We start from the raw sequence: 25,111 nt of genomic DNA, 5'->3' as shown, positions 1-25,111 counted from the left end.
CACCCTCCCTAAGTTTGTCAAGGCCTCATACCAAAATATGAGTTTCTAGCCTACAAATATATACGGTCGTAGTGCCTTTTCTCTTATTGTATATTGTTTTATTTTTCAATACAGGGGCATGGAGAAAATTATTCGCCTTACATTCGCATCACCAGTTGTCGAAAGAAACATTTCCCCTCTAGGGTAGCCTGAGGAGCACAACTTTCCTTGACAACTCAAGGACGCCACCAACTTCAAAATGTGCGCGCTTTTTGTAAACACTTTTGAAAACTGTTCAGCCTTTTGTCTCATCCCTAAAACTTGACTGTATCGAGCCAACAGCCAGCGATGTCGGTGGGAACACCGCGAAATGGACGGCCAACCTCGGGAAATATCAAGAAAACGAGAAAAACAGAGGCCTTCGCAACGGAGAACGAAATAGTCGGCGCTCGTGGTAATAGAAAACCACGAATTTCGCCCTCCGTAATAGAGCATGGATTTCATACCGATAAATACAAAACTCATTACAGTGCTTGGACACCAGTAGTAAACAGTGCTTCAAACAGTAAGGTAAGAGAGCCTTGCGAGACTTGTCTTGCGAGACTTCAATTGTAATTGAAATTTTACGGTTGTCCAGCTGATAGAGTGTTTAAACAATCAATTTGAGCTTTTGTGTTATGCCAATTTCACAGCCTGAATTTTTGAAAGCACTTGTAGCTACTTGTAGCTACCTGTGCTAATTTCAAGTTTGTATTGTACTTTGTTTCTTTCAGATCTTCGTGGAACGCTTAGATCTGATCGGACACTGGGTAAGGCAGATACAAAATATAAGGTTACAGAAGCATTAGATAAATTTGTAAACCAAATTTGCAGAGTCTAAACTTTAGATTATTCACTGGGAGTCGTGAACTAATTGTCTAATTGAAGATAATTAAAGTTTACTTATAAGCTTAAAACTCAAACTGCGGCTCGTTTTGATCTGTCGGTATTTATCAAACTCTAGTCAACGCGAAATGATGGTTGAATCAACTGCAAAATTAGAAGGTTTAATCGTCCACACGTTTTACTACTTTTGAAGTGAGGTTTTTTTGCGGGTGAAGGGGGGGGTGTTCTGGCAGAAACCCGAATTCAGCGAGTGGGGGGGGGGGGGGAAGGAAAAGGCAGTTGTAACCAGCATATAGCAAAGATATCAGTGACGTCACCAATTGTTATTAATATGCCAACCAGAGAACTATTGGCTGGTGAAACAAAAATTTTCTTTTGTTTAATGCTTTGAACATTTAAATAACAAAAACAATGTTTGTAAACAAATATCATCCCTGTTGTTTATTTAAGAAGTTGTGTGAAGGTTTTAGACTCAAGTGATCAGTGTCTGATTTCTATTTAATTTGGTGAGGAGAATAGAGATTCTCATCGCCTAGGACAAATTCAGTTCACTCCAACCTCACTTAGGCCTCTTTCGCTCAACATGCATCTGAGTGAGTAAACTTCAGGAACTCGTACTATCGTACTATCCAAAAAGGATCAAAATTTGCACAGACAGAAACCTTTGCAGCTAGTGGTTTTATTGGAAGTTTCGTATTGAATAGTAATTAAATACTGGCAAGGCGGCCAGCATTTAAGCTCCTCTGATCCCTACAATAATCAGACAAGATTTGTCTATAACCATGAGGCAATTAAAAAATAATTGTTTTTAATTTCATTTGCAGTTCTCTCTGTGGACAGATGCCCAACGAAAGAAATTCCTCGCCTTCATCCTAAAGAAATGCACGAAATCACAATTAAGATTTGTAAATGAAGGCTGGTTCAAAAAGCAACTTCCAATTCACCACTTAGATTATACAACTGTTTTGCCTCGATTTATATCCACTTACATCTTTTCTTTCCTGGATCCAAGAAGCCTTTGTCGTGCTGCGCAAGTGTCTTGGCAATGGAAGTTTATAAGTGAGCAAGATGTGATCTGGATGCCGAAATGTTTACAATTTGGTTGGTATTTGCCATACACACCAAGTAGCAGAGAATATGGATGTTGGAAACATCACTACATCATGTGTGCTGGTTCACTTGATATGGAAGCTCCATCCAGAATGGTTGGTGGTTTTTCTTGTTCAATAAATGCATACATTTCCGTAATATAAAAACCTAAATCATATGCCAGAATCATTAAAAAGATGGCTTAGCTTAATCAGTGTAATTGTGTTTACTAATAACAATAATGTGTATTTACTTTAATTTAATTGTCAATAATCATATCTATGTACTTTGCTGAGACAGGTCAAGAGTTATTAAGGTCAATTAAATTTTCCCAAACCTTAGTGATTCTCAGGTGTTACACATGTAGCAGAGCTTTAAGAACATGGGAGGGGGTTGGGACTTCCTACTTTTCCAAAGAATTAAGGGATCGACATCCAGATCAGCACTGGATCGACACTCTGTCGACACCTCAATTGACACTCAGTCAACACTCCCTCGACATCTCGGTTGACATTCGATTAATTTTCTATTGATGCATAAGAGTCAGTTGACACTTGGCCAACTATGGACCGACTGTTGATCAAGTGTCAATTGAGTGTTGACTGAATATTGGTCGGGATGTCAATCGAGTATCGATCGAGATGTTGATCAAGGGTATCGATTGAGGGTATCGATCAATGCTTGACTGTGGATGCCTTTTAAATAGTTACACATGATGTGAATTAGGAGCTATTATCAAACATTTTATGTGCTAAAAAACTAACTACTTACTGAGAGTGAGGTCTTTACAGGAAAATCTCAAACCAAGACCTTGCTGTATTGTAGGCTATTAATGAATCCTTTATTGCATTCTAATTACCTGTCAACTAATAACAAATTTTGTGAATTTTATTTCTAAAGGCAGAGAAGTATGGTCAGTTTGCTGACAGCACTGCAAGAGTGTCCACGCAAAAAAGAGAGAAACAAAAAGGTGTTGAAAAGAGACAGTATAGAGAGACTAAATACTACAGACAAGGTATGGCAATTACTAATCATCTTGCAGCTACTGATCAATGGCCTCAGTTTAGGCCAAACCAAAAGGATGAATGTGTAGTGGACTCCAGATTGAGAGGTGCCAATTTGAGTGCTCTGACGACTAATGATCCAAACATCAGCTTCACTGACTCATTACAGCACTAAAATTTACCTTTTTTCCTCATACTCAGTACTAAGCAAGTGAATGTGGGCATGAATTATTGGTCTTAAGCTTTTCACTGAAAATCCACTGCAGGTGTTCGTAACAGTAATAATTAAATTAATATAATTTTTACAGTAACTGTAATATTACTGGTGATAATAATATTTATCTGTGTTGTATCACCAGATGTCATCCTTTCAGTTCACTTTCATCTCTTTGACTCTTATTCTCATCCTTTGTTTGAACCTTCACAGAAACACGTCGCCCACCTTGGTTGGACACAGATCCTCAGCCCCATGACCTGGAGAATGCCAGGAAGGCTTTATTTTATGAACATAATCCAAACCAGCCTCATTCCCCAGACCAACTGAGAGCTGAGAGACTGGGACTGAGTACCAGACCTCCACACAGAAGATCGCATACTGCTCCTGCACACATGCGTATGGAGAAAGTGGAGAAAGTAATAAGAAGAGATTTTTTTTCCTAAGTTTTTAGTTGATGCTATTTCTATCATTTGTATTCCTTAGATTACTCACTTTGGAGGAAGTTTGGTTGCATCTTTGATATGCCTCAATGTGACTGCCAAATCATGCAGTTATGAGTTCATATGTGCCAAGTAATTATTTGGCTGTGTGACTACGCGATGCGGTTCCATTCAAACATCCACATTTCACCCTTGCTTGCCATAGAGTCTCCAGTAGCTTGGTGGTTAGAGCATCCAGCTACACCATAGAGGGTTTTGGGTTCAAGTCCCGTCAGGAACTCAGATTTTTCTGAGTTTTCAGTTGATGCTATTTCTATCATTTATAGCAGAGCTCTGGCAGCCCAAAGGCCTGCCAAGCGGAGCACCATACTCATAAGAAAGAAAGGAAACCCATGAATTGATTTTCTCATGGTTATCATGGCTAGCGGTATTGCTTGTGGGCGTGTACCCGGCCCAAGAACTCAGTTTTTAGGCTTGGCTAAATCTATATTTATTTATTATATATATTATTACTTATGTAATAAGCCTTGCAACAATAAGCCATGCCTCCTTTCTCAAATGTCAGTTAGTAGCAGAACCTTCCAAGATTTTTTTGGTGGGTGTGGCATGAATATGAAAATTTTCCACTCCATCCAGCCTTTCTCGGTGGGAGTTTAAGGTCTTGGATTTGAAGGGCTTTGGTCTTATTTTTGGATTTTTACAAATTATCCTATAGGATGGGAAAATTCATGATGTCAATGGGAATGTAATTGAGGAAGGGAAAGAACCTGTACATCCATCAAAGCTGACCCTGACCGAGGCATTAGCTGTTGAATCTGGAGGTATGTTTTCAACGTTGTGCTTATCTTGAGTTGTTTGCCATCATGATTCATGATGTTAGTTTGACGCTAACACAGGAACATTCGATTCAGGTATGGTTACAGTAACTGACGGTGTTTTTTTTATTTGATTTTTACAGGTGATGAATCGGTGGTGGAGCAGTCGTGGGCCACACCTGCCCCAAAATCGCCAGTGCGACGGTAGGTGTATGGTACCCGAGCGCCCCTGGTGAACTGAATCATGCAATGTGATTTGTCGAACGAGAGCTTCAGTCTTTTGATCTAGACCGGTGAAATATTTATCCAGACTACTCGTATGCGATTTAGTAATTTCTTTCTGAGGAAGTGCTTACTACAGTGTTGTGCATGTAACACGTCGTTTTAAAGGAGTTCAGTCTCGTTATTTTGAGTTGTTTTGGCCACGTGCAAAGTTACCTTTAAATTGAAGGAAACCTGAAAATAAAAGTTTACTAAGATAGAAAAACACCAAAGAGATAATAATAAACCATAAAGGAACAAGGATTGTTAAGGATGGAGAAGATTAACACGGATTACAAACGAAAAACTTTTAAAAATTAGGCTAAACTTTTAAAGATGCGCAAACCGTGAAGAAGCTCCTTCAAGTCATTACACGTCCATTTGATTCCAATCGTGAATTCTTGTGACAGAGAAATGTTTAGAATTCACTTCTTGATTTAATTCTTCCAGACAAGATCTAACTTGTGGAATTCATCCCAGTGCGCACGATTCCGTGTTGGAAACAAGAAAAAAGGAGGTAATAAATATTAGTACGTGTTGTGTTTTGCCGATCGTCTGTTCTGCTTCTTTTTATTGTAAACAATTATTGTTATTTTAACCCGTGTATAAATCGAGTGAAAAATCTGAATCTGAATTCTCAATCTGACGCTAAATGTAAGGTGTACTTTAGTTTATTATTTCTATTGGAAGAGACAAAGTGACCCAGTCACTTCATTCTACAAGTGAGAACGCAAGCAAGTTCACCTTACGTCCGCTTTCGACTTCATTTTAAGGAGCTCAGTCACGGTATTCAGAGTTAGATTGAAGGAAACCTGAAAAAAAAAAAAAAAAAGTTTACTAAGATAGAAAAACACTATTTAAAGAGATAATTTTAAACCACAAAGGAACAAGGATGGTTAAGGATTGAGAAGATAAACAACGATTGCAAACGACAAACTGGAACAATTTAAGCTAAACACTTCAAGATGTTCAAACTGTGACGTAGCTCCTTTAACCAGGAATCTATGCCAGTTATCTTGCTGTACAATTGCTGTTTTTCAGTCATGATAAATTTCATTTACTGTTACGTTTTTTAATTGTAGGACCTTCGAAGCCAACCTTGTCCAGCCGTTATATTTATCTCGTCTGAAATCCCTGCGGCTGAGGTGAGTCGGTTGATGTCCCTTGAGGTATTTGGGTTTGAAAATTGTTTTGTACTCCTTCATTAACAATAGTGCGTGTAACATTTTCTATGCCCTCTTGACATGTAATAGCCAAGCTTGTTAAAGTTCACCTATTATAAAATTGTTTTGTGTGTGACTGCCAGGTAATAAGTGGTATTTTTACTTCACTACCCGATGACAAGAGAAGACTGATACGTTTCTAAAATTAATACTGTACACTGCTTCCTAAAGACTACACCCGGCCAATTTTAGACCAAATGGAAACAAATTATGAGTCATTTTCGTTGGAAAACTCTTAACTCTTGCTCAAACTCTTAACTTAAATTGAGGTGGCGCATGCCTGTGTAGGCGGGAAACGTATATCTTCGACATGTAAAATGTTTGACTGGTTTTTAACCTCATTATTTTTTCTTCTAATCGTCTGACTTTCTTCGTTTCTGTCAGTTGTTATTAGAAGCTGTGATGTTTGGTGTCATTGCAATCCCTTACGAATATGAAGGCACAACACTGGACGCCCTGATGGAAAAACTTAGACTTGCTCTGCAGGGAAGACAAGCTAGGTAAGAACGGTCGGTCGATCTTCTGACTATAAACTGACGAGAGAAATCTGAAATAATCGCGCGTGCACTTGAGTTTCTTTTTTTCTTCAGACGAATTCAGACATTCAAGCGGCAAAATTCCTTACTGATGACGTAACTCTACGGAGATACCAATTATGTCTGACTCTGATTGGTCGTAACTTGCGCGCGAAAATTCAAACCAATCAGAGCACGACAGAGATCTCCGTAAGGCCATGTCATCAGTGTGGAATTTTTTGTGTAGAACTGGAAAGTAGTTGCACGAGTACTTCTGAAATAGCCCGAAATAGTCTCGCCAGCAATGACGCAACGAGGGTGCATCGTGTTTCATAACAACGTCGAGGACGAAAACCGCGGGCTCTGTCAATCGGTATATCTTCATGAACTGGAATATCATCTCCTCTTACCCCTCTCTCCGCAATTGCTTACAAGATATTAGTTGGGAGAGATTATGGTTAAAACTTCTATCCGCTTTGACTTTTTTTTTCTGCATTTAATTCTCACAGGAGCATTGGTGTGTTTGCTTGGGGAGATTCTGGTACTCTACGCCTTGTAAAAGGTCAGTAACCAAGATTTTCATGTAGCTGAATCAATGACGCCCACATTCCTTTCCTCGTGGCAGACAGCTCGCCATTGCGGACACCAAGCGGCTATGCTGTTTTCACCCTGGGTCAAAACGATGCCTCCCGTAAAACCTCTGAAACTGTCAAAGCTACATGAAGGAGTATATTTGGAATGTTCGGGTTCAATCAGAATTGGCACAAATTAATGATTAATTGCAAGGCACAAGAGTATCTGAACGGTTCCTGTCGGCGCGAAGCGACGAAGGTTGAACATGTGCTTTCAGTAAGATCGTCGACAGAACTTCCACGGAAGAAAAATGCCGAAATTGTTTAAAACAGTTTTAAAGTTATACGTAATCTGATTCTACCCCTTGAGTCGCGTCGAATTTTGTTTCCGACCACTAGAATGTCCCAGTTGAATCCGTATCACGAGAATGCCTTCTGTTTACAGGTCAGACTCTGTCATTAGAGACCGTTAACGAGCCTTCTATGCGACACTTCTGGGAAACTCTGACGATAAGTGTGACAGGGCGAGAATCAGGAGGTCACGTGGACATCTTTGTTCCTTTGGTAGAAACAGGTGAGGAGTGTAACAAGTTAAGGGCAGGGAAAGAAGGTCCCACAATTATCTGCGTGCTAAGTTCTGGCCAAACATGCTCGCAAGTAGCCTCAATTTGAAAATTGGGTAGTAAAAACTTGCGTTGGGTAGCCAAACGGACTGGCAAGTTTCCTCACAAGAACACGAAAGTCATGAAAAATTTTCCTTCTACCCAGTTTAAGCGGTGTAAGTGTTATTAGTGTATTTAACGACTTTTTCCTCGCCTTTCTTCAGAACAAGGCATGGATCTTTTGGTACAGCTGGGTCTCTTGACAGACATGCAGTTTTCTTGTCCAACAGGAATGACGGGATCATTTGCTAGAGGTAAAACTTTCGATATCATGTCCGAATATACTTAGCTTACCTTCCATATAACATTGACTCTTTAGGATTATGTAACGACACACAGTCGGAATTGTTTTTGCATTTTTTGTTAAGAGAGATTTTAAATGCAAAATTAAGAGGCCCTGCGCCTAAGAAACGACCGATGATTTCCGGCCGATTTCTGGCCGGCCGATTTTTATCTCCCAAGTAGAGGTACCGGTCTTTGAATGCCTAGCAAGGTTTAAAGTGGCGTTTACCACGCTATCCACGGCCGTATTGGCAAAAGAGAAGTGTTTCGCCGAAGTAGCAGGATAACGGTAAACACGGTAACTTTAAACACTTTGTACAAGGCCAATATACTTTGGCCGAAAAATGTTTTTCCAGAAACGTGATTTGTATCCCTCCAATGTTTGATTCATCACTGTGATTGCTTTCAAAAGCGTTGAACTTTTGAGAAATAATTATTTTAAAATCAGCTCCAACGCTCCATCTAATTTAGTATGCAATATTTGAAACTTTATTTGTTAATCGCTTCGGCAGTTTTTTGATGTTTATCGAATGATATTGCATTAAAAGGCCTTTTTCTTCAACACTGTGTAGTTTTCTCATTATTTTGCGTTGCGAGAGTAATTTCTGAACAGTTTTTTGCGGGGGCTTACTTTCAGCCTGATTTTGCTACTATCAGACGGAAAAAGTTTGCGGCTCGATATTTTTGGTTTAAAGCGAAACTGAAACAAAAGAAATTCATTTTTAAATAGTATTCGGTAACCTCTACTTGGGAGATAAAAATCGGCCGATTTTATTTTTTAGCCGGAAATCATCGGTCGTTTCTTAGGCGCAGGGCCTCTTAAACCTTGAAAATCTTGCAATCGTGTATTGTAAAGAAATAATGATAGCTGAACGCGCAAATACAGGAAAATTCTTCTTCTCATTTTTCGCATTTGCTGAGCTCATAGAACATGCTCTGACCAATCAGAACAAAGATACTGTTAAATCGAACCAATCAGGAGCAGAAACATGGGTTGGTTTTGGCGCGTTTTCCCGCGCAATTCGCCTGTTTCCTGTTGTTTGCTTCCATCTTTCGACTGCTTCGTTGCCTCTCAGTTTGCACTGATATATTTCGGTTGGCATAATCATTATAACTACCAATTTATTTTGGTTAGATTGTTAGCTGTTCTCATACTTATTATTTTCAATTTCCATAGTGGAAAGTGATTGGTTGTTTGTACCTAACAGTGGTTCACCGCCGTCTCTGTATTTCAATGCCACAAAACTTGGAGCTTGGTCGAGTACCGTGGATTACATTGAGGTCTGTCAACACTGTGTAGTTTGACTGTATAAAACAAGTAATGTTCATGGCCTTTTTTTCATTAAAAGTCTACTACATGTATAGAAAAGCAAATGCTGCGTTTATAACCATTAGACGGTGCGCAGTTCCTAGGAAGATTCAGAAATACTACTGGACAATTTTTAATTTGCCAGAGGATTAAAAGAAAGACATTCACCGCAATGCGATTATAAAACTTCAAACCTGTTGAGTGAATTGATGAGTGCGCGTCCCCGGCTGCAAGTTTCAAATGAAAATTCAGTCAGCGCCCGTCCGCGCACGATTTCGCTGAAACTTGAACTTAAGTGCTAGTTTTAAAAAAATGTAGAGAAATAATTGGAAATAATAATTTGAAGAAAAGAATTTCCAAGGGCAACTATCAGCCCATTGGCCCTCAACAGAAACACTCTACTGTTAAGATAGAAATCTCGAGATCATAGTGTAACTTTTAATAGTTGTTGGCGCTATTTTAAGAATGCTTTTCTGTTTGTAGGAATGCGTTGATGTTGTAAAAAAGAATCTCAACTGTTTCTTCTGTGAAGAGCAAAGGAATCTAGCTAAGCGTCTTGTTGGTAAGTTGCAGCAGGAGTGCTTTTGAATATTAGTACTTCATGAATGCATTCCAATAACTTCTCAGTTCAAATGGCTCATTAAATGAACTACAAATGATGTAAAGCAGCGTAATACACAATTACTCGTGACGGAATTTATCGAGAATAGGAGTCCAGTCGAAGGCCCAGTCCACACTACGGCGGAGAAATTTGAACTGAAAAGTAGCTTTATTTCCACAGTTAGGCCTACCGTCCAGACTAATCCGTCGCGAAAACGGAGCTTTTCGAAAACGCTTCCCAAACCGGAGGAATTTGAAAACACCGGCTTTGCGTTTTAGTGTGAACGCAAAACATTTTGAAAACGGAGCTTTCCGAAAACGATGACACCACGATAACCGTGTGAACTTTCTGTCCGAGTTTTCCTCAAACACAATTCCAAAATGATCAGTGATTGTTGCGTTTTCAAATTTCTCTGGCGAAATGTGGACGGAAAACATTCGATGCATCTTTAGTGTGAAAACTCCGCTTTTAAATTTCTCCGGCGTCGGGGGCTGAAGCTTGTCTTTTGTCGGGGGCTGAAGCTTGTCTTTTACGTCACCAAATCAGTGAAACGTCCGTTGCCATACAAGCCAATCATGTAAAGGGCTATAGTCCACAAGCGCCGATCCACAGATGTCATAGAAAAAGACAGCTCATTCTAGTTGCTGAGTGTCCAATCTGGGTTTAATCTGCAGCGTTAATGCATTTTTTGACGTCGTTGTTTTAGGACAAATCACGTTTGAAGCCTTAGGGATGTGTGAGGTGTACCGAGTGTCGGAGATTGCCTCTGTGCTTGTTGATGCCGTCATCTCTCTTGGAAAGGACAACGCATCCAGGAATTGGGTAAAGAAAGTACCTAGTTTCAATTCTCTGATACCACTCACTTCTTCTTTATTTAACGTGTTGTCTACATTGGAAGTCAGATTACAAACTACTGAGGGTAAATGCGTTTATCGTCTTGTTCTCCTTACTCCAGAGCGATCCGGTTCAAGGTCTTATTCATTATCTACAGAACTATGGACACAAAGATAGAAAATTGAAGAAAGTTCAGAAAACAATGGTAAGACCAATGATTTCTGTTGTACTGACCGGAGTGCTGCATGAAAGATGTGCTGCATGTCATATTTGCTTATTATCCATATTTTGAACGATAAAAAAATTCTAGGTCATGTGTTAAAGACCAAAGATACACGAGTGAACAAGATTAAGCTGGCTTTGTCAATTAAACAGCTCTACTCTTCTAAATAGTGCAGAAATATATGTTCTATTTACTGACTGCATACATTTATATATGCGATTATTCTAATTTAACAACCTGCACTAAACCTGAAAAGCCGGAGAAGCCAGCAAAAAATACCTGGAGATTTAGTCACATTGCAGTTGACCTGGATTTGATAAGTAACATTTCCACGCCCAGTGACTATCCAAAATCATGTAGTTTTCTTCATGAAAATGTCCCGCAGTTTTCCTCGTTAAATTTTCACGCACTTATCCAAATTTAGATGTCACGCAATTGTCTTGACTGAAAATATTATATTACGTAGTTTTTTCCACATTAAATCCAAATTTAAGACTCACGCAAGTATGGAAATTTAAAGTCACGTATTTATCCTCATAAACGCTCGCAAAGTTATTTACGCCGATACATTCATTCCAGTGTCACGTATGAAATGTCACGCCTCAACAACTTAGTTGTTGAAGTAATCGCGTCACGCAACACTTGTGCAAACACTATCTACAACATTGGTAATATAATATAGTCAACAAAATCATTTTAAATTCCCTTCTGAAAGACCTGTTCATGCTTGCATACACCACAGGATTTGTTAAACTGCTAATATTGTATGCGAAAGGCACCAACATCGAGACATCCCGAGGGATTTTACCGAGCGTGACGCGGGTCACAATGATAATCACTGCTGTGGGAATCCAGAGGATTGCGAAGACCAGCACGATAGCGTACATCATCTTTGTGATCTTCACTTCTCTCGTTCTCATCGCAACGTCACCATTTTCCAAGGTTTCCCCGCCTTGGTTTTCATCTTCATTCTGCGCGTCCCGCGGTAGAATTTGTCTTATAGCGCGAGAAACTTTGATGTAGCATACAGCTACAATTAGCAGAGAAACAACCCCGAAGGACCCATGGATAGCCGTAACGTAAAATGTAACCTTTTGCCTAAAAGAGGGAACACATACCGCATAGCTGGCCATAAAAGCGAACTCTGAATCTCCAATGACGAACGGAAGCAGCGTCGTCAAGGCGACGAGGAACCACAGGCAGACCACAATCACGATGGACTTTTTTGGCGCGAATATTTTTTTGAACAGCTCAGGCTTGGTAACCCGGATGTATCTGTTAATGGCCGTGAGTGACATGGTGCTAGTGGTGAGTTGCATGAGGAAAAGAGTGGAAAATCCGCCAACAAAACAGCCAGAGGACCCAAATTGCCAACTTCCGGCGTGAAGGGTTACTGCTACAAACGTGCCATTGGTGACAAAGTTGAGGATGTCACTGATCGCAAGGGCAATGATGTACACCGGTGTAAACTTTCGTAAGAATTGACTTCGTACAAAGGCAGCGATCACTGCGATGTTCCCTAGGAAACCGGCCAAGGCCAAAACTGTCCATGAAAAAAATTCCAAACTGACTCGAGTAATGCTGCGAGGAGGAAGTTCCAATGATGACATTGTTTTTCCTTTCAGTCTTTTTCTCGAAATCTGCAAAATGAAGTAAAGTACGTGTTTTAAAGACACGAATAATCATCGCAGTTTATTATGTACACAACTTACGCACTTGTAAAATTAAAGCCTGAAAAAAAAATCAGGCTTGAACGGGATTCGAACCCATGACTTCTGCGATACCTGTGCGGTATGTTTTGTTGACACGTCACCTAACAGGTTATTTTGAGATTTTTTCTGTTTTATGAATAGGGAGCTCTTTGAAACTTTCAACCGTTACTTGCTTTTTTTTTATCTCCGCCGGTTCCGCTTCTGTGATCGCGAGACCCATCTATATGAAAGTGTTTGGTACTTTGGGGTCTATATCACTGTATTTAATACTTTATGGCGCAGTTCTAGGTTACTTTTGTTAAAATTAATTTAACTCGGAATGATTTGTCCCGAATGTTTTTCCAATCAAGGTTTAGTGTACCGCGGCCCTTTTTTTAGTAAGCATTACCTAGCTTAGGCTTTTATGCAAAACACGGATTTTATAGTTTCAAAAGAAAGGCCAATTGATTTTAGATTAAAAGGGCGGAAAAGCGTTTTTTTCCGAAATTCTGCTCAGACTTGTTCATGTTTGGTTGAATCGAACTTCAAAAACATCCAATGTTCCTCTGAAAAATGCGTGAAAGTAGGAAAGAAATCGTTTTACCCATTGCTTTTACATTTGTAGCACGGGAGCAAGATAGGAAGGGTGACTTTGAATCAAAACTCATTTAGACTGAATATAATTTTAAAATGAGTTATAACTAATGCTCTTCTAAGAGCGGTTTTCATTGAGTGTCGAAAGAAATCAGACAATTACTTTGGTTTTGGTTTTACTACGGTTTGAGATTGGCTGAGTAATCATTAAGTAATTGATTTGGTTTTGGTTTTACGACACTCAATCGAAAGCCGCTCTATCAAAGAAAATCACCCATTGATGACAACCCATTTACGTACACTCACAAAGACCACGAAGAACGTTTACCTTCAAGCCGAAACAAAGCTATAGAAAGCGGTCGACAAATCAATTTTCTAAAACTGTGTACAAAATTAGTCTTTCACAAGCTTCGATCACCTAGTTTCAATGAAATGATGCAGACTGATGCGTTTTACACGGAGCAGACCTCTATACCTGTTCATGATATTTAAAATCTTAAGGAAATACAGTAGTTCATTTCCCGCATTTGGGTTTTCGTAAAGAGTGACGTTTCTAGGATTAGTCATTTGCGTGGCGATTGGATTAAACTAACCCTACTCCTTTTGCGTATATCCAATCTATACTGATCAAATTCTTGCTATCTTAAGTTACAATATTTAGAGGGGAAGCCACGTCAGCGGCTTAGCTGGCTTTCATGGAGGTCCTCTAGATCCTGATCGAATTGGAATTTGGAAATGTTGCTTTCTGTGGAGGGAGGAAACCGGAAAACCCAGGGAAAAACCCTCGGAGCAAGGCGAGAACCAACAACAAACTCAACTCACATATGGTACCGGGCCGGAATCGAACCTGAGCGAGCGCTCTTACCACTGCGCCATCCCTGTTCCCCAGGCAGAGATTCAAACGGAATAGTCTGTTTAAACTAGCCATTTCTCATAGCAATTTTCTCAGTGTACCGCAGGCTCGACTGATAAAAGTTCACCAGTTATGAAAAATCGTCTCAAAACCCTGCTACCTAATACTCACTACACCTGTATGACCTGTGGCTATAAACAAACTGTAGCTCGCTTGGTTGTGAATCCAAAGACAAAATTCGACGCATGCATTTGGTTTTGCCTTTTGGAGATGAGCAAAGTTATGATTTCGTCATTGAGTTTGCGTGCCTCAGGATATGCTTGTTAAAACATTTCGTTTGATCCATTGTTGCTGATAGAAGAACATCGCTTCCTGTACGTGCGGTGCGTTCACAGTAGCTCCCAATACATTACGCTCTCCGGTTACATTTACCTGACAAATTTAGTTGAACCAAATTAAGAAAAAAAAACAGTTAAATTTAAAACTAGCTGAAAAAATGGAAATGTGCAAGCATTAATTTTAAACAGGTTGAGCATAATCTGCAGCTTCGTATCTGTAGTGACCGGAAACTGTCATGTCCAAGAACAGATTCTACAAACAGAAAAAAATATCTTAAGGAAAGAACTGCCTTGTCTTCGTATGGCAACTTGAACAGCATACGGCACAAAACTGAAAAAATTACTTCCGTGTTGCAGAATCTCGTTTTAGTAAATGTAAGAGATGAGTTTTTATCCAAAAAGAAAGGTTTTTTTGTTTCTAAAATTATGATGACCGTTGGAAATAATAACAGGATGTCACTTTCTCCCAAAACGAGCCGAGTTGTGATTTATCTCTTTTTGTTATGACCAGGCACATGTCTGTAACTCTCATAAAGGTCACGCTTAATGAGCGGCATATAGATGGGTAATGAGAAACTAATTCACTGGAACATTTAAAGGTTAATTATAATAAATAAATTACGTTTCTGTGGAGGCTTCTCTGATATTGTTCATTTAATTGAGTTTTAGGAGCACCTGTACATAAAATTGTGTTGTTTATGTTCACAACTTTCGGGAAACTGACTATGCTGAAAGTAATCAGGAAAGGCTAGTAATTATTGATAATTTGCAATTGTTATCAACGGGCGGTCATAGATCTTTTTTCCTCATCCTGAGCCAAACTGTAGGGTATAGCACGCTATTTTGTGTCCAACTGTTCTATAGAGCACCTAAATATGACTTCAATCCGTAAATTAAATTTCAGTTCTCTACCTCGCGTAGAAGTAATTAAACATTTAATTTAAAGTAGTACAATAATAAAGCTCCGTATTGCAAAATTTACACGACCGATTTGCACTCTTCAAATTAAAGTTTAGCATCAAACAAAAAGGAAAACATCACCGCTGATTCAGTTGTATTGGCACAAATATCGAAAACGAAAACTTACTCACAAAAACAATAACAAAATAATTCTTGGCAGCCAAGGTCTTACATAGGTCTGGTACGAAGTCTCAAATGAAGTTAGGCCCTTTCCACACTACGCCGGAGAAATTTGAAAACGCAACAATCATCGGTCATTTTGGATTTGTGTTTGAGGAAAACTCAGACAGAAAAATTTCGTGATAAGCGTAGCGTCGTCGTTTTCGAAAAGCTCCATTTTCAAAATGCTTTCCGTCCACACTAAAACACAAGGCCGGCGTTTTCAAATTCCTCCGTTTTGAAGAGCGTTTTCGAAAAGCTCCGTTTTCGTGACGGATTAGTGTGGACGGTTGGCCTAACCAAAGAAATAAAGCTGCGTTTTCAAATTTCTCTGGCGTGGTGTGGACGAGGTATTAGTTGTGAGGTCTGACTTGAATCTCCTCTCTTTAGACAAAGCAAGAGGAAGCTTTGTCAGATTTGGAGGTTTCTGATTCCGAGGATGATATTGCAACAAGAGAATTTGAAACTGATGTAAGTATTAAATGTTTTGTCTTGTAACTTCAATAAAACAGCATTACCTTGGAGACCCTTGGCTTGTTACAACAAGGTGAAATTAGTTGGAGTTCTCACAAATCGAATTGTGGATGCTCTGATTTCCACGTTTAAAACTCAAACAATTCATTAACGTTTTCTTCAGACCCAAACCTTATAGCTTCCTTTGTCAACAATGTTTTGTCTTTCCACGGAATCATTTCTTTCCGCGGCCCAGATTACATGACAGGATAGGGGCATGACGTTTATTTATTTTTATTTTATTTTTTGTTTATTGAAATGAAGTATTACCTTTCGAGCTTTGTTCATATGATATCATTCTGAGTGTCTCGGTGGCAAAACTTTCTAATCTACGCTGAAGATCAAATAAGCAAATGTATGCGAGAAGCCTGGTCGTGAATGCTCCATTGGGGAGTGGTCAATTAAGATAGTCAAATTCTCGCTTGCTGGTGAAAAGAGAGCCATTGTTTGAATTCGCGCCCCACTCGTCGACTCATTTCCTAACAAATCCGTGAAAGTTAAAGTGAATTTCTCGAAGTCTAACTGATAGCAATTTCTTTTCTGCAGAAACTCGCCTCGAAACCTGGTACTGGCGCTACTGCTGGGGAGAAAAGGACGTTAGTAGCTCACGAAATATTATCAACAGAGTTGACCTATATGAGCGGCTTGTCCATAATTCAAGATGTTTTCAAGAAACCTCTTCAAGCTTCCCTTGCTTCTAACAGGTACATTACTTTGTTCGATCTTTAGTGAAGTCGTATTTGAGTGTAGCCCGCATGTAAAGGTGCTGCTCTTCTTTGCTGGCCGCTCGGGGGTTTCTCAAATAAGGGGAAAGGGTGATCTTGCGTTTCATTATTATTTTGGCTGGAGATGAAATCGCACTAGTGTCAGCTGTTTTTCGCGGTGTTCCTTTGTCCAGATTAAAGAAGCATTTGGTAATCTTGGATGCTTACCATTTAGCCAAAAAAATCCCGAAATTTCGGTTGAAAGTCAAATGGCACAGTAATTTTCCGGGAAATCTGTTCTCGAAATTATACACCACCTCTTTTACCGTTCCTGACGGAACGACGGAATTTCCTTATCATTTACTACATTTTCCAGTTTCCAGTTTCTCCGCAGCTGAAAACAATAACGGGAAATTGAATTGTAAATGGTAAGCGCCATCTCATTCGGTTGGTTTGCTGATTTTGGAAAAACCCTTACCATTATTCAACGGTCAACTGGTTTATTCTGACAAATGGTAAGCACCCCTTGGCTTTTAAGAAGCCTTGGGGCACTTTTCATTCGATGAAAAATTCTGGTCTAAATTTCCGAAAATTTCACGTGGCGAATGGAACAGTGTTTTCCGGAATTTTCGGAGAAAGGGACAACCTCGCGAGGTGTACGCAAATTTTCGGACGTCACGGGAATTTCCGTTTTATTTGATTTTCATTCTGGAATTTTCGGAATTTTCGGTTGAATGGTTCGCTCCTTACAAATTCAATAATTTTCATATTTCCTGGAGACTTTGCCGGGGAATTTCCACAATATTCGTCCCCGTTTTGAAATTTTCAGAATTGCATAAATTAATTTCTCATTCTTTAACTCTCAGCGAAGCCCTCAGCTATTTATTTGTGAAAAAAAATGATCGACTGCAGTTTGATTTCCTATTTCAGGGCCATAATCAGCTCCGCCAACATTCAGAGTTTGTTTGCTGACAGCCAGACGTTACTGGGTCTTAGCAGGTATAACTAGCCAAAGGAGCCTACAGTCAAACCAAGTGAAGCGTACCCTTCAAGATTACATTAATTAATTGATTATTTAAATATTGAACCCGCTAGTCATTTCAAGAATGCGATAATAAATTGATTATTGGAAAATTGAACCCACTATTCCTTCCAAGAGTACGGTCAATGGGCTTAATGTTCAAAAAAAACTTCTTAATATTGATGTCTGAAATGACTAGCTAGTTCAATATTCAACAATCAATTCATTAATGTAATCACTTTCACTTGTTTTAAATGCGAAATTTCCTTCAGTGTCCGTGTTATTACACGAGTCAACGAAACATTTCATGCTTTTATTGAGCTTTTGAACAAAACTGGAAGTACTGTGTGAACTGAAAATTTGTCAGTCTGCGAGGTGAGTCTCCTTCAATCTGCTCGCAGGCTAGGTGCCGATATAAAGCTGTGTCAATAAAGCATAGGCTTTGTGTCTCAGGTTTACGATTGTATTGTTGGTCTCTGTTTCAGTTTGCTGGTGAACGACCTGTCGAACCGTTTAGATGAATGGAATTCACATCAAGTAAGTCACCAGCATTGCGTTCCCTGTGGCAACATCGCATGAATGCTCTCTGCCTTGTAAATAATAGACAACCTTGACCGTAGCTACCGTCTCCGTTGGAGTCCCTCTACTCATATCCCGGAAATCAAAATCACAGCGACGGGGTTTTAAACCTCCTAAATTCCCTGCACTGGTAGGACACAATTTCAAGAGTTTTCGGCATAGTCTGCATATAAGCCAAGTGGTCCAATAGGTCGGAGCTTATTCTGGTTTCTGTAGCATCAAGCGATTAGGAGTATTTCTACTGCCCCCTGGATGGGATGCTAGTCCATCTCAGGGTTACCCCCAGAACTAAATTCGCCGGTACCCATTTATACACCTGGGTGGAGAGAGGCACTGAGAGTAAAGTATCTTGCCCATGATCGCCACTAAATGGCCCAACTTCAACGAGTTCCTGTTGCTCACTGATCATGGACTTGACAACTGTAAGAAACTGATATTGTACTCGATACATGATATCCACTTTCAGATGCTGGGAGACATTTTTCTGAGGTTCACAACTCAGCTGCGAGCTTACACTAATTTCCTCAACAACTATCCTGTCACACTGCAAACACTTGAGCGGGTAAGACGATTTAATAAGTAACACTGTTTTATGCGCGTTATTTTCTGAAACCCTTTTAGACCGAGATTGTCAGTTTAAATTTTAATTTCTAAATTGAATCTAACGGGTTTCAGCTGCAGTTGAAATAGTCGCTATCTTACAGATAACTCAGCGCGTGATTGGTCTGCAGTTTGTTCTAAGATTTAACTTCGATATCACGATTTGTTGTACATCGTAAGTTAGTTCCGCGTTATGTCATGATGTTTTGTCGGTACAGGTATTAAATGTTTTGCTGTATTAGTTCCTACTGTATTTGCGAAAAAAGTGCCAGCAATCTATGTCTTGCCAGTTGCAGCGCTCTGTCTTAGTCAGATTTCATTTATCGCTGTAATCTTTGTTTGTATGTTCAACAGTGTAAAGAACAGAATCCCCAGTTCCGCTCATTTCTCGGTCGCCAAGAAAGGCAGCCAAGCACAAAAATGATGAGGTAAGTGTGGTATAGAATCGTTTATTTGGAAATTAACGAATAGCATTTGAGTGTTAAAACGATAAAATTGATCACAATATTTTTTTCTTCTTTAGTGAGTAGTTTCCTTCAATCGATAAATTGTCGCAAATCTATTGCTAACAACCAGATTTTGTTTGTCACTTTGCCCAAAGGTCGAAATGTAAATTTAAACTTCAATTCCCAGACTCGAAACATCAGTTCTCCTTACTGACTCCCACAATTCTATTTTAATGCTTTTTTTTTAAGAATTTAGTTGTTCGTCGAGAAAATATTGTCGAGTTGATTCAAATGTTGATTCAGAAATTACTTGCTGATAACGAATTCTTTGACGTCTCTCCTTTTACCCATAGTTTACCTGAATTGTTATTTCTCCCAGGAAGAAGAATTAAAAGGTAAGTGAACATGGCTAATGCTATTCTTTATAAAAATAACTAAATTGAAGTCCCTGTTATATCAACTGACAAGTAGGAAGAATGCTGGTTGATGGACAGGGGCGCGCAACAGTTTGTCCGAATTCATCAGGGACAATGCATCACGGCCACGAACGTCCCTGACAAGATTTTCCAGTCAGCAGGCGTGTAACCCTAACAAAACAGACGACAAAGTTTTTGTGGTATTCTTTCATTTTCCAGTGGAGGCGCGGTGGCCTCGTGGTTAGTGCGCTTGAATCCTGATCGAGCGGTCCGTGTTCGAGCCCTGGCCGGGGACATTGTGTTGTGTTCTTGGGCAAGACACTTTACTCGCACAGTGTCTCTCTCCACCCAGGTGTACATATGGGTAACAGCGAAGTTAATGCTGGGGGTAACCCTGCGATGGACTAGCATCCCATCTATGGGGGAGTAGAAATATTCTTGGTCGCTTCATGCTACAGAAACCGTGATAAGCTCCGTCCTGATGGGCCACTTGGCTCGTATGCAGTCTTAACCTGTTTTTCGTTTTCCAAGAAATAACAACCATTTCCGAACATCACTACTTCTAAACAACTAGCTAATTTATCAGGCTTTCCTTTTATCGCATTGTCTATTAAGTTACGTGGAGCTACTGGAGTCATTTATGAAGTACACCCCATCAGACCACGTTGATAGAAAAAACTTGGCCCAGGCCATCGCGAAGTTTAAGGACCTCGACAGTTTATTTAGACAGGTAAAAATAAAATTAAACAAACGTATCATATTGGAACATTTTTATCTTCTATCTATTATTCCATCCGCCTCATCGCTGTACTATAGTTACGCCTCTCCCCTCCACCCTTAGAAAGCTTCTAGCGGAGGGGTTTCGCGACGATACGTTTTTGCCCATAGCATCTGTTGCGTTAATGGGGAACACATAGATAGATCTTGAGGTATCTTGTATGGATGTCGGACCCTATAGGACTTGCCAACGGTATCTCTTAGCTCATAACCAAATATTATTTTACAATGTTTCGCCCTATATGCTTACTGAACATCACAATAACATTAGATATTTAGCAGTTTAATCTAAGAAATCACTCTTTAGAACTCAGTTACGTTGGACTCGAACATATTCTTGTCCGTTTGCAAATCTACGGATTGGTTAGCGTGGAATTTTCCTTTTCGACTTTAAATAGTTCCAAAACAGCACAGTTAGTCATATAAATAACTTCACGAAGGAGTAACGCAGGCTTCATTTACAATTCATCATTGATGAACAGGTGACTAACGCAGGACTAATGTTTAGGTAACATTAAATAAGAGTTTGATACGATAGCTTACTGACCTAGGCCGGGTTGCTCGAAAGCCGGTTAACGCTAACCCAGGATTAAATGTTAACCGGAGCATTAATTTTTACTGCATAAAAATGTTTTCTACTGCTTACGTTTTTTGTAGTTTGAGCTTAGTCAAGTTCAAAACTGAAGCACAAACTGTATAAACAGAAAACCTCACCGAAAATTTTCAAAGCTCAAATCAAAATTCTCGCTAATCCTAAGTTAGCTTAATCAGACTTTGAACAACCCGGCCCAGGTGACTTGGCGGCTCTATACCAGTTATTACGTTTTTGATACAGTGACTTAACTGGATTTAAAATTTCAAACTGCTCTACTGGCTTATTTTCTCAGCGGATAGCCAAACACCAAAATGATAAAAGTTATTTACCTCACAGTTTATATGAAGAATGAATAGCAGTTACATGTATTAAGAAAGCGATGTCTATTTTGTTAACTGTTGTTGCCTGGTTTTTTATGTTCTGCAGTACAAAGAACGCCTGGAAAGAGAGAGGTTTCTTCAAGATTTGCAGAAAAGAATAATCAATTGCCCGGTAAATTCTCATACTTTATTTTTCCATTCATTTGATTGTCTTGAATGACTTTGTAGCGTCAAAGTAACAAAGCAATGCCTTCTCTTTGCAGGTACTGGCAGAGAAAAGCCGCCATTTTGTTCGAGAGGAGGATGTCATCCTATTGTCGACCCCAAGCATTGGTAGACAATTTAAACCAGAATTCAGGTACAGGAGTGACATGTTTATCCCGGGGGACTCCCAATTGAAAAGGTTGGGGATGTTCGTCATCTCGCTTAGGGGTATAACTTAAGGATTCTGGTCTCACTTCGGGTGTTCACGTCGAAAGGCCACTATTCTTAGTCGTTTAAAGTATCTTTTAGGGTGCACTTGAAGAAATAATAACAAAGAAAACGCTCTTATTTCCGTTTTTAGGCTCGATTTCGGCCGGTCTCGAGAATCTAGTCTGCTAGTGCGGGTTCCTGTCCTGAACTGCGGCTGGTAATCGAGCCTATCCCGTTTGAAGTGGTATCTTTCAGGGGGTCAAATAAAGCTCGAGCCACGCCCAGAGTGGTCTCCTTAAGGGTTTTCTGACGATTTTTCTTCGCGACACGACGCGAAGTCCGGCTGGATTATTCCAAGTATTCTACTCCCTAGAGCAGACCGTTGGAATATACTCCGTGTATTCTTAAGTTGGCATAAACACGCAATCGAACAGATACTTAATTCCAAAATAAGCTCAATCGTACACATTCTAAGCAGAGGATGGTTTCCACGAGATCATATCGATGACCAGTCAATGGCCTCAATGATTAATCAATGATGCCTGAAACTCTTGCCTCGTAGCCTTTCGATTATTCATGGGTTACTCATTGATTGATCATCGGCAATATTCAGTGACTTATCAACTGACCTCGCATCGTTTGCCCATCAATTACTCATCGATTTCATCGATGCCATTGTTGTCATAGATTCGTTTCGTTAATAAAAATCTGCAAACACGTTAAGTTTTACCTACCTAAATCAGTCATATTCAAAAACGCATTACGAATATAGGTTCCCTTATATATTTGAGTTTCTCTTTCCAAAGTTGTTCTTTTTGTAGCTTTGCCGGCAGAGATACATTTGGACAACCCGTGGAGCCTGTAACATTGCTTTACTATTTTAAAATTGGTCACTGGATTTTGTTTGCTTGTTTTCACGTCAGAATCTACCAACAAGTTGGTGACCTTGGTTTGTTTCTGTTCAATGATGCACTTGTGGTAACGACACTGACTTTCAAGTTTGTTCCTTTTCAAAGACTTGTTCAACGAAACTATAAGTAAGTATAATTTAGCTAGCAGTTGGCGGTACATGTGCTAAAGCAGACTAAAGGAATAGTTGACCCTGGAGTTACATAAGAAGGCGGAAGAATTCTGAATTTTTTTTCACAACACCTTTCACACATTCAAATCTATCGTTCAAGGTTCCAAGCATGTTTGACGTTAAAGAAGTTGCAAGTGGAGAACCTAGCGGATTCAAAATGTAAGTTACCTAATTACTCATTGTTTCCATCGTATTTTCGTAAGAGTTACTCGAATTCCCTCTCGTATTGACACTACTAAATACGTATTGACACGTTACTCGAGAAAACACTTGTCTAGAACTTTTACCGCAAATTACCGTAAAACTGACCCGCGTGTGAGAACCTACATTTTCTGAAGTCTGGCAAAACAGGTTTTTGTATTTTGTGGTAGTTATTGGCAATTTAGGCTAAGTGGGTTCTTAATTAGGTTCTTAATTTCAGCATGTTCTACAGAGGTTTGTAGCTAAAAATATCGAAGGTGAGTCAACGGAGGCAAACTATCTTAGTCATATTTTGTAGAAGTGGGTCTGTTGCGTAAATAATTCCAAATTTTACCGACGTTTTCACAAAACTTAACCCGTCAAGAGACACTTGAAACCGTCGCACAGATAAACGAAGTGCTAAAAAGAACGGAATTCGATGGTGCATTCTGCAAAAAATTCAAACTTCTTTTAGATAGATTTTCTTCATGTTTTCGCTAAACGTAGAATATCCGTAGAGAAAATGATTCATCAAAAGAAAAATAGGGGTCACCGAACGTCCAAGATCGTTAAATCCAGGGAAAGCTATACCAGTGACCATCTGCCCTGTCATTGTTCATTTTATTACTTAGCGCGCGCTCTCATGCATGACGTGGCGCGTGAATTTGCGTGCGCAGTAAGGATGCCCAGAAACAATTAGCGCGAACGACCTTAAACCACTAGGTTCTTACATGAGGGTTTTTACTGTACATCACTAACGTCTTTAAATTTCATTCTAGATGTAAAAAATGCGTTTACCATCGTATCGCCGAAGAAACTGTGGTTCTGCCAGGCACACTCTTGGGAACAGAAATTCCAGTGGATTTCAGTGTTAGAAAGTTCAATTAATGCTGCTTTGGAAAAATCTTAGCATCTGCATTCAAAAATATCAATTACGATTGCGACAATTCTGAGACCGCACATTGATTTATATCTGTGTGATCGCTGTAATTATTGCCATAACTTAGCTATTGACTGTTGATGAACTTCCAATCTGATTGGTACATAATACTATCTATCTATCGCCAGACCGTCGGTCTTGGTGCGCACGCGCTGCTCGGCATTAATGCATAAGAGTATTAGTATCACCCAACTAGTGGACTGATGCAAATCCTGCATTTTAATTGGCTACACTACTAGAGGGCTGTTAGTAATAGTCCTCGAGTACCGAAATTGGCGCAATCGAGCGTGACGCTTTCTTTCTTTTTATTCCCAAATCAATATTTTTCAACTTGCACTTGCTAACTTTATTATTGCCTTTTCTGTCCGACTAGTTGGGTGATGCTAAAACAATTAGACCCTTCACCCTCAAGGGCCACGGGTCAATAGCCCATTCGGTTTCTCCTCATGGGCTATTGACCCGTAGCCCTTGCGGGCTACGGGTCTAATTGTTAATTAACCAAACCGTCAACAAGTCAGTTTGATCGATATATATTAATCAGATGGATATTGAAGGAAGGCTCGGGCCTTGAGCTGAGAAATGTTTATCTGAACCTCGGACTAATTCTTAAAATCTGCGAAAAACATTAAATTAACTGTAAGTGTTTTTCCCTTGTCTGTTGCTCGAAATCAAATTTAAGTAATTTTATTATCTGGGATATAAATTTGAACTATTTCAATACATTTTCATACAAATAGCTTAATATATTTCTTTTTTTTTTTTTTAAATTGAGAGTGGAGTTTATATAATTATACAGAGAATTATTCTTCTACAATTTGCCGTAAGATATAGAATAGAGTCATTTGTGCCTTTTAGATGTTTAAATTAAAACGAGTGTGAAGTATTAGGTGAGTGCTGTTGTATTTTGCTTTTCTTTTCTGTAGAAAAAATAAATACCCTTTGTGTTTCTAATGCCGCGCGCGCAATAGCCGGTGGATTTTTCTGCGTAGGCCCCAGTCCTTCGTGGCCATCCTTACCGG

The 25,111-nt window shown here is 39.5% G+C and overlaps 2 protein-coding genes across 2 annotated transcripts; one reads left to right on the top strand and one right to left on the bottom strand.

Annotated features, from left to right (window-relative positions):
* The first annotated feature begins 150 nt into the window (after positions 1-150).
* Positions 151-24,975, top strand: LOC110058468 (epithelial cell-transforming sequence 2 oncogene-like). The gene is made up of 30 exons (XM_089283184.1): positions 151-549; positions 753-788; positions 1,689-2,069; positions 2,854-2,968; positions 3,385-3,590; positions 4,330-4,435; positions 4,573-4,633; positions 5,141-5,207; positions 5,773-5,835; positions 6,298-6,413; positions 6,938-6,990; positions 7,446-7,574; positions 7,827-7,916; positions 9,122-9,225; positions 9,737-9,815; positions 10,561-10,676; positions 10,810-10,893; positions 15,897-15,977; positions 16,566-16,723; positions 17,654-17,722; positions 18,230-18,281; positions 18,790-18,885; positions 19,278-19,351; positions 19,723-19,764; positions 20,401-20,515; positions 21,584-21,649; positions 21,741-21,835; positions 22,815-22,928; positions 23,073-23,131; positions 23,932-24,975. Exons 1-30 carry the CDS (start codon positions 328-330, stop codon positions 24,060-24,062), a joined length of 3,180 nt encoding a protein of 1,059 aa, XP_089139310.1. The 5' UTR covers positions 151-327; the 3' UTR covers positions 24,063-24,975.
* LOC149117440 (rhodopsin, GQ-coupled-like) lies at positions 10,700-12,521 on the bottom strand. Its single transcript, XM_089283185.1, has one exon. It carries the CDS (start codon positions 12,519-12,521, stop codon positions 11,565-11,567), a length of 957 nt encoding a protein of 318 aa, XP_089139311.1. The 3' UTR covers positions 10,700-11,564.
* Positions 24,976-25,111: the final 136 nt, after the last annotated feature.

Source organism: Orbicella faveolata, unplaced genomic scaffold (genome assembly GCF_042242905.1).
Source record: "Orbicella faveolata isolate gen_17 unplaced genomic scaffold, um_ofav_v1 contig_12, whole genome shotgun sequence".
Taxonomy (NCBI): Eukaryota; Metazoa; Cnidaria; class Anthozoa; order Scleractinia; family Merulinidae; genus Orbicella; species Orbicella faveolata.
Note: the sequence above shows the minus strand (reverse complement) of the source record. Positions and strands in the feature narration are given on the sequence as shown.

Excerpts from the sequence above, each read along its gene's own strand:
- LOC149117440 (XM_089283185.1), bottom strand. The coding sequence starts at position 12,521 with ATGTCATCATTGGAACTTCCTCCTCGCAGCATTACTCGAGTCAGTTTG.
- LOC110058468 (XM_089283184.1), top strand. The coding sequence starts at position 328 with ATGTCGGTGGGAACACCGCGAAATGGACGGCCAACCTCGGGAAATATC. Across the intron at positions 789-1,688 it reads TAGATCTGATCGGACACTGG|TTCTCTCTGTGGACAGATGC; the intron begins GTAAGGCAGATA and ends TTTCATTTGCAG. Across the intron at positions 5,208-5,772 it reads TGGAAACAAGAAAAAAGGAG|GACCTTCGAAGCCAACCTTG; the intron begins GTAATAAATATT and ends TTTTAATTGTAG.